General features: G+C 38.8%; 1 protein-coding gene across 12 annotated transcripts in view; it reads left to right on the forward strand.

Moving 5' to 3' along the window:
• ANKS1B (ankyrin repeat and sterile alpha motif domain containing 1B) overlaps window positions 1–17355 on the forward strand; it is a 736839-nt gene that overhangs the window by 663556 nt on the left and 55928 nt on the right. For 5 of the 12 annotated variants that reach the window (XM_043545504.1, XM_043545499.1, XM_043545512.1 and 2 more), the window contains one exon: window positions 11587–11661. The exons of 3 other annotated variants lie outside the window; for them this stretch is intronic. In XM_043545504.1, coding sequence (XP_043401439.1) covers window positions 11587–11661 — 75 coding nt within the window. The remainder of the gene's footprint in view (window positions 1–11586; window positions 11662–17355) is intronic. 4 more of the 12 variants (XM_043545515.1, XM_043545502.1, XM_037884426.2 and 1 more) reach the window with 1 other exon arrangement.

Consider the following 17355-nt stretch of genomic DNA (forward strand, 5'->3'; position numbering starts at 1 on the left):
AGTTGCCCAGTGTGCAAGCTTGCTTTCAAACATAAATTTGCGAGGCTTTCACTGTGAGGGGAAGTTTGACTGAAGTCCATGTGGGGGGGGGGGGGACATTTATCCCTGTACCTACTTAACCACTTTACCTTCTGTAAAAATACTTCTTTGAAGGTCACAAATCTTGGATGTTTGAATATGAAATATCTCATAATTTGTGGTTGAGTAGACTAATTTGTGCACATTTTATCACTTGGTTCACACTTCCCTCTTCCTCTTTTAGTCTCTAATGTTTTGGGGTTTTTTAAGTACTATTTTAGCAGCCCAGCCTGCCTCCCTTTCACTTTCCTTTCTTCCTGTCTTAACATCCTGATCCTCCAGAGAGGTCTGAAACATCCCTTCCTCAGATACATAGGGACTTTTCAGAAAAAAATATTTTTTTTCTGGAAAGGCCATCATATGTGCCTCCTATCCAAAGAAAGAACGGGGCATTTAGTACCTCTCCTGCTTCAGTGTATTTGAAAAACCACTTAAGTGTTGGTGTTTTCCTGAGAGTTGGTACTCAGTGAATGCTCTTCTGCCCCTTCTCTCTCACTTTCTCAGTGAAAAACTAGGACAGTCATCCTTCAGGATTCCTTCAGATACCAAATGAAAAAAGACAGATCCAGAATGAAATCACAGCTTAGAGTGGTGGCTGTTTTAGCATCAAATCGAGCTCTGTATTCAGTTCTGTGGTACTGGTGTATGCAGAACTCCCATTGACATCAATGGGAATATCAGTGACTCCATGTGGTGATCATTCTCATTGTCCGAGTCATGCTTTTAAGAGGTTAAACTGGGCTTTGCTCAGCCAATCTGGTCTCAAAATAGACATTTGAATTGAGTTTTTTTTTCTCAGCATCTTGACATGTGCCCCAAATGCTTTGCTGAAATGAACCTTATTTAGAAACATAGGACTGGAAAGGCTCTCCTGGATCATCAAGTCCAGTCTCCTGTTATCATAGGCAAATCCATTATGTAAGCCATTCGTAAATTTATTAAGATCAATTTTAAAACTGGTTAGTCTGTTGTTTCTGGTACTCTTAGTGAAAGGCTGTTCCAGATCTTTAGTCTCTCCCAAAAATTCCTCTTGAAAGTAAAGCATTCAGTTTGATCCTACGCATGGATGCACTGCGCTCTGTTGTATCTAGCAGTCTCTTCTAATCCAAACATTTGTAGGTTCCTTTGGTTTGTCCCAGACTGACTTCTTCGCAAGCAGTTATTGAAAGTGTCCTGCCCCCAGCTAGAGTACTTCTCACAGACAAGTCCTTTTTTATTCTACCACATGTTACTGGGGCTAGCTTGCATAGTTCCTTCTTCCCTTAACCCTTTCTCTGCCAGGTTCCATTCAAGGAGTATACACTCAATCATAGGGAGATTCATGTACTTAAGTACCTCAGGATCAAGTCCTCAATGCTGTAATTTTGGAGGGTTTTTTAGATTCATTTTTCATCACATATTTAATGGGCACATTTTAGCTTACATTGGAGAGAGGCTACTGGATGAAAGACAATTTACAGATTTATAGCCTACTAAAAGGAATGCATGGCTATCACGCTGTTCACTTTAGCTCTTTTCTCAACTTTATTTGATTTTGTAACTTTCCGGTAAACCTATTTTGAGCCTTAATTTAAAATCTAAAATCCAAAGAAAATATTTTAAAAGAATCAATGCACTCTAATTGTTCTGTCGTTAATATGACACATACTTTCACTATATGCTATGTATTAATCATCAAGCATGCTGATTTTTGCATTAGATATCAACCCTCCTGCTTTTGTTAAGGCCGTTTAATACTTTAGAGGACAAAAGGTTTACATCATTCTTCTAAATCATACTCCGATCTTATTTCTAAAAATCGATGACTTATTTGCTTGATTGAGACAAGATTGGATTAAATTAGTTTAACACAGGTGAGCCTGCCACTACAGGAGGTCAGACTAGATGATCACAGTACTTACTTTCTGGTCATTTTGTAGTACAGGGAGGTAAAAAAGAGTAATGCAGAGATTTTCAAAGGAGCCTATGCAATTTAGACACCCAAATCCTATTGAATTTCCTTTTAAAATCCCAGCCAAAATGTAAAATCTTCGAAGTCCTTGAGATTGCCAGAATGTAACACAGATGATTGTGAAAAGGACTTTGTGAAACCTATCAAGATAAGACTGACTAGCCTGTGTATCATTGGTATCGGAGGCAGAAGATGATTTAGTGCTGAGCCTGCAAGTTATAGATGAACGTGATCAAATCAGCATATTCAATGTGGCTCCAGTTACACTCGAGATTAGTAAACCTTGAAATTGGAATGGAAATCACTGATTCATTTGTTTGGGAAATGAGTGAAACGACTCCTGAAGGTCAGCAAAAGGCAGCTTGTCACAGGCAAATGAACCCTTTTCAGAGGAGAATATTAATCTGTGTGCTCAAAGTGTCCATTTAGAAAACCAGACTAGATATGTAACTTGAGGACCCTTAGTTTGCCATAGGGGTCAAAGAAGCCTAACTGGGACGATGTAAGGCTAAATGGGGCTCAGATTCATCCAAATGTCAGGCCCTTCTTCCTGCCTCCTCCAGTATGAGTGGGGAAAAGTCCCACAGCGCCAAAAGGTCACTTCCGGCTCTGTTTGCCTTCTCTCTGGCAGCTGGAGCCAAGCACAGATCAGTTTGCTGAGCATTACAGGAGATCATAGTGGTGGAAGCTGCTGCTTCTGAAGTGTGGTTGGCAGGTCTTTGGAGTCTAGTGCCTTCTCCAGTGGGGCACACATCATGGTGCACTTAATGATCCTAATGTTAGCTACCATCAATCCTGACTGACAAACTTCATAGAAATATTGTTTTTCCAGGGCAAAGACTAAGGGCTGGCTGAAAAGCTCATTGATGACAATGGAAAGAGTCCTCGTGCAGTTAGTGCGGTTAAGATCAGGCTCTAACTCCTCAACAAGATCTGTCATTTGTGGCAGGGAAAATCATGGGTGTGAAAAGGAAGCCTGGTTAAGTTTCTTAAGAAACGCTGCTTAAATCTCAGCTCTTTAAGACTAAAGAGTTTACAGACAACAAAGAAACTCTAACACCTAGAGTAAAAATGCATCAAAGATTGCAAGACCAGGACATTGTTGTTCCTTCATTACTTTGGCCTTTGGTATTGTAATACTGTAGTAATAGGAAGAAAGACATTCTTTCATATCTCAAAAGGGTGGGAAAAAATTGAATTCACATGTTCTTGGCCAAGGGAATTCACTGAAGAGGGAACCCAGGGCTGAACCCTATGCCCACTCCATTTTTAAGCCTTTCTGGGCTCTTTGTTTTCATTATTTGATTTGATGTTCTATTCTGGAACTTAAGGGCCAGGTAATGTAAGAGGATAATAGCTTGAGTGTGCATTTTTTACGTAAAGTCATTCCAATCAGTGTAGTGCCACCGTGGAATGTGAAGTTTTGGTAGATCTGTAATTGATTGAAGGATTAGGACTAAGACATAGGAGCCTATACCATAAGTAGAACTATACTTACTAGCAACAACTAAATATTATTTCCAGTTAAGTAAAAGTGTAATAAAAGCTAGAGAAGGAGATACAGATTTCTGTGAAAAGAGCTAAGGGAGAATGTTTTCAGCTCTTTATACCTTGAACTTCTATACTATCTTCCAAGTGTTTTACGAAATTAATTTATTTTCACAATGTCCTTGAGGCTATCCTGGGTAAATATCATGTCCTCCAGTTTACTCCTAGGGAAACTGATGCACAGAGAGATTGTGATGTGGCCAGGGTTACAGAGCAAGTTTGTGGCAGAGTCATTAATAGAACCCAAACCTCCTGAGACTCAGTCCTGGGTTTTAACCATGAGTCTGAATTTTTGTTCGTTTATCGTATTGTGTATTTCTTTTGTTCTTTCCCCCCAATCTCACCTTTGGAGGGATTTAAAGATTATGGAGGAAATTAAGGATTGAATGTCTAAAGGAAGACACCAATGTGCAAGATGATCATCCGCAAGAAGCAGTGGATTAAAGTGAGAATAATGTGTTTTATCAACAGTTGAAATTGTTGGTGAAATATATTATGGCAAAGAGTACTTTACTATTGCAGTGGATTTAAGAAATGATTAAAATGAGGATGAGGCCAGTGTGGATGAAAATCTTTTGTTCTGCTTTTGTTTGAGAGTTTGACTTCTGTTTCAAAATGCAACCAACCGATGGAAAATATAAATGTTGAAGAACACAAGACAGACGTAATGTAAGAAAACCTCAATAAGAACCTAATGAAATGTTGAAAGTTTCGCCTTTTTAAAATGTATTATATTTTTAAATACTGAAAGATTGCTGAACTGTGAAGAGCTTGAATTTATGGCAGAGGAAAAATGACTATATGAGATTTTGGGCTGTATGATAAATATGTTACTGAAAGAATGTTGTCTTTTTGTATACATATTTTCTATGAAGCTCTAAATCTCACCTCCTAGTATATTGAATATGGCTAAGTAAACTATAAAAACGGAATTAAGAACTAACTCAGTAATTTCTACTTGAAAAATCTTAATATTTTCAAAAATGTGACACACTTTTGCTTTTTGAAATAATGCAGTGGGATGTATATTAGATCTGCACACGGCTTCAGCATACAGAGTCCAAGAAGAATGTGCAACTTTAATAGTTGGTGTTAATGGTACAATTAATGCCACAAATGCGAAACCAAGATGGGGACATATGTGATAATTACTCATTTACAGGTTTTCTCACTTATACAACCATTATTTTTGTAAGGATGATCTGGAAGATCCAGGGAGAGTTCCTCTTGACAAAGTAACTAAAATAAAAAGTTCAGGGATCTCTGGAGTCCAGAGAAGAGCTCTAAGCTCCAATATCCAAATCTTTTAGCTCCTGGAAAGGACTAAGGCCTTCCAGTGAAGCTATGGGTGCTTTTTTGAAAAGGAGTCCATATATTTTAGGTGCCTAATATGGATAATTGGTGCTTAACCATAGGCAACCAAATTTTAATATTATGTCCTCTGATCTTAAATATTGGTTGTTAGTTCAGAATTTTGTGTCACATTACCTGCCAGTCTCCACCTTAAATCATCACCTGCACAGAAAGTCAGGGTAGCTATGGTGAAATGTCTTCAGTCCCAAGATTATGAAGATTTCCTTTGTTAAATTCATCAAGATGTTGACAGTCTGTTTTTTCCTTGTATATAGTATTAGCATTGAGATGCATACACCCAGGAAGCCTAGCATGACAATCTCCAGAGATGCCCAGTCAGGGAATAACTGACAGATGCAAAGATAACAGGCTGGGGAGCATTTGTGGGAAAAACATTAGCACAGGGGAAGTGGTCAGTCAGCAAAAGATTTGCTGTACACTGTATATCAGTGCACTAGTACTCTGAACTGTAACGATGCATCTTGCTCTGAGAAACTGATGTGTTTTCTCAAATCACACAAGGCAGTAATAGTCTACAAAAACTGACAGAAGGAACCTTAAGCAATCTCCCCCAGAAGAAACCAGCTCCTGTTTAATGGGATGAAAACAAATCTGAATCATCAGCTTGTAGTCTGCCGAGTCTCTCTGCATCTACCAGCTCATCTCAACCACAGGCACGTTGGTTGAGTGGAGAGGAATTCCATCCTGGGTATCATAGTCAAGTGAAGGAGGTCTTCAGCTGGTTCACAGACAAACAAGGGAGTCCCTTTGTTCTCTTTATATCAAAGGACAACTACAAGGTACATACTTCTGCAGCAGATGTAGTCATGGCTCAAGTTGCTTTCTTAGGAAAATGTCACTTCAAGATGACCTGCACTTTTCTGCAAACCCTCCTCATGTGAAGAATTATCAGGAAGGCAGAACTCCCTCCCCCTCCATTTTCACTAGGGGGCTCAAAAGGGCTTGTTCGTGAAAGTAACCTTTGGATATTCCTACTTGTGAGATGCTTTTCCACACCGCCGCCTGGCCTGGGAGAGGAGCAGTGGAAACACTAGAACCTTGCTGCTGCATGTTCATGCCAACTGCTCACCTCCCCCTCTTCCTCAGAGTTCTTCTTTCATGTGACTTCTCTTGGACTCGGCAGAAGGAATTGAGATAGCTGGATCTGCACAGCTCTTTTATAACGGTGGTGCCGGAAGGAGTCTGCTCCGTGCACAAGAAACCCACTCTACTTACAGTAATGCAAGCTGGGAACGTGCTGCTTTATTCAGCTACATAAGAGAGTGGAGGAAACACCCACTAACTAAACAGGAGGTAAAGGAGGAGTGGAACATGGCTCCAACGCATAATACTCTGAGTAACTCAGTTAACCCCTTGATTGCCGTTTTACTACAGGCTCCAAACATTTCATGCAGCAAGGGAGCATTTATGTGGCCCCAGTCCTCTCTGGGGGACTGCTTTCTGGATAGCTCTCAAGCTCCGTTCCACAAGGGGGTTGCATCACACAAGCATGACTATGCAGAGGCAACTCGCTGCAAGATCCACAGTTACCCTAGTGTAGATATTAGGACCATTTTAAGGGATCATTATGATCATATTAGTCTGGCTTTCTGCGTAGCAGACTGGACATTTTTCTCCCCATGATTCCTGCATCAAGCACATAATCACTAGCTGATCTAGAACATATTTTTAGAAAGATATCCAGTCTTGATTTAAAGTTGTCAAGTGACGGAGAATTCACCACATCCCTAGGTAAATGGTTCCAATGGTTAATTACCCTCACTGTTAAAAAATTGTATCTTATTTCTAGTCTGAATTTATTTTATCTTCAGCTTCCAGCCACTGGCTTTAGTCTAACAGTCAATGGCAGAACAAAAGAGCTCTCTGCTTTCGGAAATCCCTTCCCCCTGTAGGACTGTGATCAAGTCCCCAGTTAACCTTTTGTTGTATAAACTAAATAGCTTGAGCTTCTCTAGCCTCTCGCTGGCAGGTTTTCCAGGCCTCAGATCATTCTTGTAGTTCTTTTCTGAAACAATCTTGCCAACAATCTTTTTTAAAAGGTTGACACCAGAACTGGAATCAGTATCCCTGGAATAGTCTCACGAATGCTGTGCCCTGGGGTAGTATCACCTCCCTACACCTACTCAGTATTCCCTTGCTTATGCATCCAAGGATCCCATTTGAATTGCCCTGTGAGAATATGTTCAATCACAGAGACACCCCCCGCCCCCCCCCCCCACAGATGCTGAATTAAGGGGCTGCGAGCTTCCTCCCATCCGTCCTTGCACTAGTGCAACCATGAAGCTGCCCCATAGATCACAAGCACTGAGCATTGTTCATTTATCCCATGGCTCAGCAAGATGTGTAATGTCTGTAATTACAGCTGGGTGAATTAGATCCTGCTTTGAATAAGTCTACAGGAGTCTAGTCTCTCACGAGTAGCTAAGGTTAATGCAGTGTTGTGGTAGCCATGTTGGTCCCAGGATATTAGAGAGACAAGTTGGGTGAAGTAATATTTTTTATTAGACCAACTTCTGTTGATGAGAGAGAGAGACAGAGAGAGAGAGACAAGCTTTTGAGTTTACACAGAGCTCTTCTTCAGATCACCTGAAGTTGGTCCCAGAAAAGAGATTCCCTCAACCACTTTGTCTAATAGCCAAGGTTAAGCATTTTTCAATTCCAACATTTACCATTTTATTTGAGGGTAGGGGGATGGAGTTACAGCAGAAATGGTATAAGATGGATGCCTGTTAATCCTTCCCAAGTTCTCAAAATATTACAAGCTCACTTTCCATGTTTTAATAGATGCAGCCTCTACTTGGTGGGAGCAAAGGGCTGTTTGTCTTGAACTCCATATGTGATGTTTATGAGGGAAGTAGGAAGAAGGGAGAAAAGTGTACAACCTTTTCTCTTCTCAGCCTCTCCACCTGTTCTCCCCTGTTAGCTTGAGTTAGAATGGTTCATAACTTGGTTGGGTACTGCTGTTCCAGCAGATAGGGCACCTGGAATGCAGAGACCTGGGTCCTAATCCTGACTCTGCCATTGACTCCTGTGTGGGACGTTGGACAAGTCCAACTTGGACTGTGCCTCAGTTTCACCATCTGTAAAATGGAGATAATGAGGCTGGTGAAGTGCTTGCAAATCTAATGAAAAGCATGACCTAAGTGACAGGTAAAAGTAGTATTTTATTAGAACACTTACACTCTGCACCAGTATTTTGGTTATACCGGTGCAGATGTGTCTCAGGATTTATGAGAACATTCTCAGACAAGCTTTAGACGTGTTTTAGAGAGCAGGGCTACCATTTTTTTTTCACCTATGGAAATACTGGACTGCAGGAAAAAGGAGAGTAGATTAAAAGAAAACTGGGAAAGAGTGAGGTGCTCAAACATTCTGTGGTATGATTGGCCATTACCTGAACAATGGATTTCTGAAATAGTAGAAAGAAAAGGAGTACTTGTGGCACCTTAGAGACTAACAAATTTATTTGAGCATAAGCTTTCGTGAGCTACAGCTCACTTCATCGGATGCATTCAGTGGAGGAAGTTCACAGGGGGGAAAAAAGCTAGTCATATTTTTTTCTTCATGTGAATATATTTTATGAAAGTAAGAAATTAAAGCGAGGTTGACAGAAGCAATGGAAGTTTCTTAACACAATTCTTCTAAAGTGTCCCAAGTTGTAATGGGACAATGATCTGAGGAACCTCCTGTATATTTGATCTATCTGTATCTATTTTGTGGGAATGTGATTTCATATGAATATGCATGTTTTGTTGTTTTGTTTGAATGTTAATAGTTTGCATTTATTTCTTTGTGCATATATTAATATTTATTAGGAATAGCTGATGACATTTTTTCTGTCCTTCACAGTATCCCTTTGCAAAATGTTGCTAGTTGCTAACCTTTTCTCACAGAGCTCTGTGTCCCTGGTATTAAGTGGCCAAGGTTTTTTTTGTTTGTGTACACTATTGTTCAGATAGGAGGGTGGCTATACATTTTGTTCTTTTCTTGTTTTGAGGTAGCATGTTCTAGGGGACTGGGAATTGGTAGCTCCTGAATTCTAATCCCAACTCCCCTACTAACTAGTTTGTGACCTTTGACAGTCACTCAGTCTCTCTTCTTCGGTCAGTTTCTCCATATTCAAAATAGAAAAAAGCAAACTTACCTAGCTGCTTCACAGGGAATTTGATACTTCATTGATTACTGTTTGTTCAGCACTTTGAAGCCACAGAAGATGTATACAGTAAATGCTAAATACTATTTTCTTCAGTGGCAGGAAAATCTTGGTTTCTGCATAAAACCCATTGTCCTTTATAACATTAATATTTTTCCGCTGTGCCTAAATTTCCTATCCACTGAAACATCAGTAGCACAGAACTGTGTTATAAGAAGTGCTACATCCCATTGGATGTTGCTATAGTCATATAGAATGCTCTTTAAATCACTTCAGTGCCTCTTTTCAGAACTTTTACATTTAAAAAAATAATTTCTCTTAAGTCCTGATCCTGCAAATATTTACTACTGGGTGTATGGCTGATTACTGTGGGTAGCCTGCTCACTGGGACTATACACAGGAATCGGTGTCGCACCTGGTAGTAAGTTTTTGCAGGATCAAGCTGTTAGTCACTATGAACATTTTGTCCAAATCAGAACTCAATTAACACCTTGCTAAATGAGATATGTTCTACAGAAGATTGTACTCCATTATACGGAGTAAAGCTGGGCTTAGGTAATTCTTTAGGAGAATTAATATCAACTGTAAAAAGTACCTTTGTAGACTACTAATGCACTATAAATATAGTTAGTTTTGCAAAAGCATAGTTCCCTTCCTTCACCCAAGTGTCTCTGCAGGCAGTCAGAAAGTCATTCTGGAGTGCCTCTTCAGTGGAAGAGTAGGCATGAAAAGTTCTGAGAATATGGGGTAGATAAAAAGAGGAATCAAGTGACCCGAAAGAATACTCTGTGAAACAGCTTAAGAATATGTGGCAAGAAGAGTATTTGGGGTTGCATTAACACCTGGCCCTGCTACTGGGGAAATGTATTTCAAGGTAGTTAGTAGCAGGGTGAGCCTGAGGAGGACAGGAGGGCCAGAAGCAAGGTCCTTAGATGTGGGGATATGTTTTGAGATGGATAGCAGAATCAGGATGGACGAGAAGGAAATTGGAAAGGTCAAGGCTATGTTTTCATTAGATATTACATGACATCAAAGTGTAGTGTCCTGTGGATCCTGGAACTCAAATTATTAAAGTCACCAGTGGGATACGGAACCAGGAGATACGACTTTTGGGAAACAAAATGGGGAGCCAAAAAGTGAACAACAGATACGGAAGGGTTTAAAAGATACTTATGGGGGGAGATAACATTTTAAAAAAATATCTGTGGAAACTTGAGAGAAATAAAGACAAGTGAAAGATACTAGTTTGCTACCAGCCAATCTGGGAGGACTTGCAGGTTAGCCCAGAGAAAGCCCATCTGCTTTTGCCAGTCACCAGAATGTTAGCAGTGACCTAGCCTGTCACCCTGCAAGGCATCCAGATTTCACACAGCAAAAGGTAAGGGCAAGAGTCACTTTCTTGCACACAGTTGTGTCTATTTGAATGCTAACTTTTTTGGACTCTGATATTAAATTCTTGGTGTTGTCTTTAGCTGCCAGCTATGCTGTGTATATTGTGGTTAAACTATTGATGTACTAATTGCTAGCTATTTTAGAGGCTGCAGTTGCATTTCTCATGTGTTTAGTGCCTTTTGTTGCTGCCCGCTCAGGATACTGTGGGCAGTTCCCACGTCTGGCGCTTATTTTAGTTGCTTGGCTACTATGAAATGTTATCTTAGCATTTCTTGTAGTGTCACAGTGGCTTTTCTCGATGGCATCCCACTAAGGAAATACGCAAAAGGGGCTGACAGACGCTATGCCTATATTGTTCTGTTGCTTTTGCTACAGTTACTGCAATATGATCCTTACTTTACTGTTGTTAATGCAGGTTTCTTGTAAAATATTGGATGGACAGTATAAGACCAATGCTGCCCATCTGATTAACTTCAGAGGGATGCAGTAGAGGGCAGTATTGGGCCCTAAATGTTTGAATGAAAGGGAATTACTGTTGGAGGGAGATGGTGGGTGATCACTTCCCTTTACTCTCTTTCATTTTCCTCTATTAATAGCTACAGTGCACATGGAATTTTAAAGTTATTTCACTATTACTAATTTTTCCTGATTTCACACCCACCCAAAAAAATCTCCATGAACCTTCTTGCTCCAATGTAACTTAAAAACCAAAACACAACTGGCCTTTTGACTGGTAAAAAACAAACTGAAAGCAACCCATTTTGCCTCCTCTCTTACCTTTTTCCATTTATTTATTTTTTGTTTGTTTATTTATTTTCTGTTTACAGAGCTGGGTTTCACTAGCATTTCTGATTAAATTATTTTTATTGTATGCGCAGTGTGAAATCTCTTCTGAAGTCTCTAAATAAACTATATTTTCAAGTAAGTCCAAAAAATGTTTTGTCAACAAAGAAATGAAAACTGACTCTAAGTGCTGCCATTTTTAAACTGTTGTTGCAATCTTTTTCTTTTCATACTCTTATTCCTGCTTTTTGATGGTTGTAGTGCATTAATATTTACAAGATGAGATGCAGTTTTCTGTTTATGTTAGCAGTCTTCTGTCTGTGAGATATGGACCAACCAGAATGCAGGATTTCCTTTCTCATCGATGCATCAGGTTCATAATGTAAGATGCTGTAATAAGCGGCTACGTTGTCACTGTATGGAAGTGTAATGTGTTGCCATGGTGTCGTTAGTACTTATATATGGGTGTCGTGTTGAAATTGCAAAACAGTTTGTACTGTCTGCTGACGCGTGGGATTATGTGTGTGTTCATTCATTTATCATGGTGTGTGATTAGTTTTATGTTGATTGTGTGACTGGAGATGAAGGAATTTTTAGTTCTAGAGTTAAGTTAAAACTTACCTCATGGTAGATTTGATGTCTGTTCCAGCACTTTTTGTTTGCTCATTTATTTTAAAGCAAGAATGTGTAAGTTGCTTAGTTTGTGCACCCTGTTTTGTGCATCAGCCTTCCTGTTAATAAGCAGGATCTACGTTCTTCATACCTAACTGATGAACTTTGAGATGATGCCATCTTTGCTGTGGCAGTAAGCCATTTCTTGTGAATTATATGTGACCTTGACAATGCCCCAAATTTGTGTAATTTATGTGAAAAACTGTGCTATTCAAGTGATCGTAAAAAGTTATCTGTAACATGCTGTACGGAACAACCTCTTAATAGTTTACGTTTTCCCCATATATGATACTTTTAAGAGGCTCATGAAGGTCCCATACACATGACATGACTGCCATCTTGAATTACCTCTGTGGTAGAAGGATATCTCAGCTACCATTCTTTAGAAAGTTTCAGAGTTTCTTCAAGCATACCAAGAAACTTTTTGAATCATTTAAAAATTTACCTTTGTTTCAAAAAACAAAGATTTGAAAGGTTCTGAAATGGCCATAGGAAATCTATCTTCTGACTAAAAAGAAAAGGAGTACTTGTGGCACCTTAGAGACTAACCAATTTATTTGAGCGTGAGCTCATGAAAGCTTATGCTCAGATAAATTGGTTAGTCTCTAAGGTGCCACAAGTACTCCTTTTCTTTTTGCGAATACAGACTAACACGGCTGTTACTCTGAAACCTATCTTCTAACTGTGGATATTAAAAAAAAAAATTGAACTAGATTTTTGACTGGTCCACAGAACACTTAAAATTCCTCCAGGGACCAAAAATTTAAAATTTCAGCTAAAAGCACTGTCTTGTGTGTGCTCCTGTTTATAGTCCTGGTAACTAATGCATAGCGCTGGAACTAAGGCACCTGGCTTTACTGGTGGACAATTACAACAAATAGTCTCAGTTAAAAAACAAAATTTAAAACCCTTTAAAACAGGCCTACTCTAGCTTTTCTGTGTCAAGTTTTGTACCTTCCATATTTTAGAAAGAATTCATGAATGGTTTAGAGAGTTTATAAAAATTGTTTGGGGATTACTTCTGACATCTCTGTCTCTGCAGTCAGATTCCTTAGTTACCTTGAGTCAAACTGCAGGAGGGAAAAATTAAAACTAGCGTATGTGCAGCAATTCTAAAAATGGCCTAATAGTTTTAATCTACTTTTTCAGTGTCACTTAATTAATATCCAATAAATCAGTCTTTTCTAGGGCGAGAAGCAAGAATGGTGTGTTCCACTGGGAAGCTGGAAGTCTCCCCATTCCCAGTGGTATAAAGTACTGTAGGAACATGAGATACCTGAATTCAAAGCTTTGACATTTATGGCTAGAAAATCCATCACTGACGAAGGATTGAATCTTGCCCCACTGGACTTGGCTTGGTGTAGTTTTGTGAGGGGAAAATCCATATTTGCAGGAAGGAAGAGAAGGAAACATTTCTCTCTCAGGGTAGTTTAGGGAAAACAAACAAACAAACAACACAGTAGCTGTTGGAAGCTGGGGCAGGGGGAGTGGTATGGAATGTTAAAATAAGGCCCAAGGAGACAGACTAGTGGGCATGGGATGCTACCACAAGCATGTGATAAATTGCTCTGGTATTTGACAAACTAAAGACATGCAATGAATAAATTTATCACATGTGTCTCCAATTCATCACAGCGATATCACCTCCACATATATGGTGTGTTGTAATATGAAATATTTAGTTGTTTGGTTATCTCTGGGTCTTACAAATAAAAGTACTGAAATCAAAAGATTTATAAGAACATACGTGCTATTTAAAACTAAATTAAATATGGTAGGTCCAGTGTCTTAGCTTACAAATGGAGACCATTGTATTATTTTTATAGTGGCTGAAGATGCATTAGGTACTTGTGAATGGCCTGAATCCCAATATACGGACCATGAGTTAGTATCCAAACTCACCCCTCAGGTTTTTCATTATTCGTAACTCAAACGTTTAAGCCTAAGCTTCCTCCTCAAGCCCTACAGTTTCCCTTTAGGATCTCCTCTTGCCCAAAGAGCTGCTTCCACTCCTTTATATCCTAGATGGAATTAACTAGACTCCCCTGCCAACATGACTCAGCTATAATTGTCCTAAATTTCAGTACAGCATTTTAGTGACTCAACAGAAAAGCCCTTTATTCCTACACAGGGTCGTAGAGTCTGCCCTGTTACCCCTCAGAATAAATAGAAAGACATGGTCCCCATCCTGAAGAGTTTACAATCTAACTTTAGACCTGATGGGACAAGTGAAGGTGAAAATCAGTAGGGAGATGATGGAGTAAGGATAGACAAAGGCTACTGCTCTGTTTATACAGGCATGCGTATTTGTTCCAGTCTAAGTATTTTCAAATAGTAACTGCTATTATTGACTTAGGAGAAATAGTGGGTATTGGCAATAGCGTTGTCTAAAATTATAAGGAGCTTGGTAGGAGGCAATCAAAAAGAAATGAGATGAAAACATAGCTTCAGCTGAATGCTAAAGAACACATGATATAGTTACAAAAGAACATTACAGGGCTCTGTGGGTAACATGCCTTCTGTTTTCATCAATCAAAAATTATCCACGCATACAATGTTTAATTGTTTGCAGCATTTCTTAGTAGTTGCTATCTCTACAAGAAGATGCTGATTGGAATACACAAAAGGTCTTCAACTCCAATAGTCTGTCAGTAACAGCAGGTTTCTGTAGCTCTCTCAGCTGTGTTATGTATTTAGATCCACCATTCTAGTCCCAAGCACTTTTAGGGTAATTTTATCAATTTTTTTTTATCTAAATTGAAAAGGAATAGGGTCTTTGTTTCTATGATTGTATTTATTAATAGAGTGATTAATACAAAGGAATGGTATCTGTACAGTCCCTCTGCAAGTGTGTCATACTTGATCTTTATTGTTTCATCTGAAGATTATTTCTTATTTCCTCAAGATTGTTGCTTCTTAGCTCCTTTATACATTAGACCTGTCTGTTAGCAATATTCACTGTTTCTCCTGCCACTGCTCTCCATTCACAGACTGAAATATTGGTTCCTGAACAGTTTTTAAATGTTTTTTTAATACTTTTACTTTTAATATGTTTTGTGCAAAAATAGTCCAAATTGTAAATTCATTTACTAATTTTACTCCGCATTTAATCTCCTACTGCTATCTGTCCTCTGTGTATGGGAGTAAATCCTCTTTGGACCAGTGCAGCGTGGGGTTCTAGAGACATGACCCAGTGTCATCTCTACTATGGGACTCCTATTCCTACCTTATTAAAATCCCTGAAATAGTCAGGGTTCAAGAAGCAAGGATCAAAGGCGTTACCTTTATGGCTTCTTTACTCCATCCATCCTTTTATCAGGCCTGGTCCATGGCAATGTCCTCTTGCTAAATGCATGAGGCATGCCTCCCGGCAGAACAGTTTCCTCCTATAAATTGTCCAGCAGATCTTTAGTTCATTAAAAGCCACTACTGAAACAAAAAAGTCTTAAGGCAAGAGGATTTCAAGTGTTCTGACATCTAGGGGCCCTTGAACAATCGACTATTAGGGACGACATAAACTCTCCTGAAGGATTCAATCCTGCTCTCCTTTTAGCTGGTAGTAAATCCTGCATTGAATTGAGAGAGAAGAAAATCAGGCTCCAAATCGATGCCCTTTCTTTTTAATCGTATTGAATCAGCATTTCTGTAAAAGAGGGTGAATATTCTCTGAACACATCACAATATGCCATAACTGGAACAGTGGCAACACTGCTTTCCTTCCAAAATGTGAATGTTGCAGCTATGCAGTCTATACTGCTAACTTCTGCAGAGGGACATTCCATATAGCTGCTAGGTACTTATAAGGTCCCTATTTTTGGAGTATCTAAGCAACATTAAATAGGCAGATTGTGAATTACTGTACTGTACCATCTGTGGATGGGAGCAATAATCTTGGCGTTAAGTGGCTTCTACTTGTTTTATGATGTGTACACTTGCTTTAAGTTATCACATCGGCAGAGTAATATTGATGTTTCCAGAGTTACCTCTTGCTTTTCATTGCAAAGTTGTGCAAGTTTCTGTCCTTTCACTACTGTGTGACACATGAAAATGGATGTACCATCCTTGTTTTGTTTACTCTGTCCTGGTTTAATTGATACGGTGGTGGTTTGCTAGACTTTTAAATCGCTCTTTGGTTAGAATATTTCCATATGTTTTACATCAATTAAGTGTTTCCATAACCTTTTTTAAAAAGAATCTTAACCCAATTCCATTTTTCTATTAAATTACATGTTAATTAACTGCCAACAATTTGTTGCCAATTCCAACCTAAACTGAAAAAAGTATTGCAAAGATGGTAAATATCCTTGTAGATGTAGTGGTAGAAAAAATGGTAGAACAAATCAAAGTAGAAAATAATCACATAGGAGAGGAAAATGGAGAGAGAGAGAGAGAGAGAGAGAGAGAGAAAATCTGTTGCAGAAAAAGAGAATTTCTGAAGGTTGATCGTAGCCCCAGAATTATACATGATGGGGAACATCCATGTCTGAATCACCAAGTTTGTAATGGCCTTTTGGACTGGACCTCTACAACCTTTTCCTCTGGGCACAAACAATAACCCTGATGAAACAATTTAGGAGAAAACTACAAGCCCGCTGATTATCCTGTAGTGGGCTGGAGACATATCTCTGAGAAAAATGGCCCTGAGAAAAATGTCAGAAGAGGGTAACAGAAAGAGACAAAGGTAGTCATTAATACAAATGTTAAGTGTAAATGTGAAAAGGAAATAGTGTTAAATATACAGGCAGACATCAATAAAAGGTGATCAAAGTAAATGTATAGGTAGAGAGATTAAAGAGGAAAAAATAATGTAGACAATAATGATTTAAAAAATGAGTAAAAAAAAAAACCACAGCTCCTAGCTCAGGAGATTGAAATTTGGGGGATAATAGGGAGAAACTTAAAATGATATAAAACAGTAAGAATTGTTCACAGCAAAGAGAATTGATGCATACAAAACATTTACAATAAATTAGGCAACTGGGCTTTCAAAGGTCTGCTTATAACTATTTTTTGTTAACCTGAAAAATAATCATATTATGAATTTGCCTCATTCCATAGTGAATTGTTGATGACTGTTGGTGGCAACAAATTGTCTTTGATTAGCTGGTGGTGGCTCACTGCCCTGGCACAAAATTTTACTCTTCAGAATTGTTTTTTGCTTTCTAAGAAGTGAAATTGTGCCTAATTACAACAGCATATTTAGCTTTTTAGCCTTATATGTTTGTAGACAATAAGTATTTAAATCATATCACAGTCTGAATTATTTGGATTGTTTGGGAAAATATACATATTGTATTATCAATTAATGACATAAATTGGGGTAATAGGAAATTTGTTAGCTGTGTAGAAAAATCTGCAAAACACAAAGCAGAATTATTTTTCTATCAATGGGAGGGATTTTTCT

Source organism: Chelonia mydas, chromosome 1 (assembly GCF_015237465.2).
Source record: "Chelonia mydas isolate rCheMyd1 chromosome 1, rCheMyd1.pri.v2, whole genome shotgun sequence".
Lineage (NCBI taxonomy): Eukaryota > Metazoa > Chordata > Testudines > Cheloniidae > Chelonia > Chelonia mydas.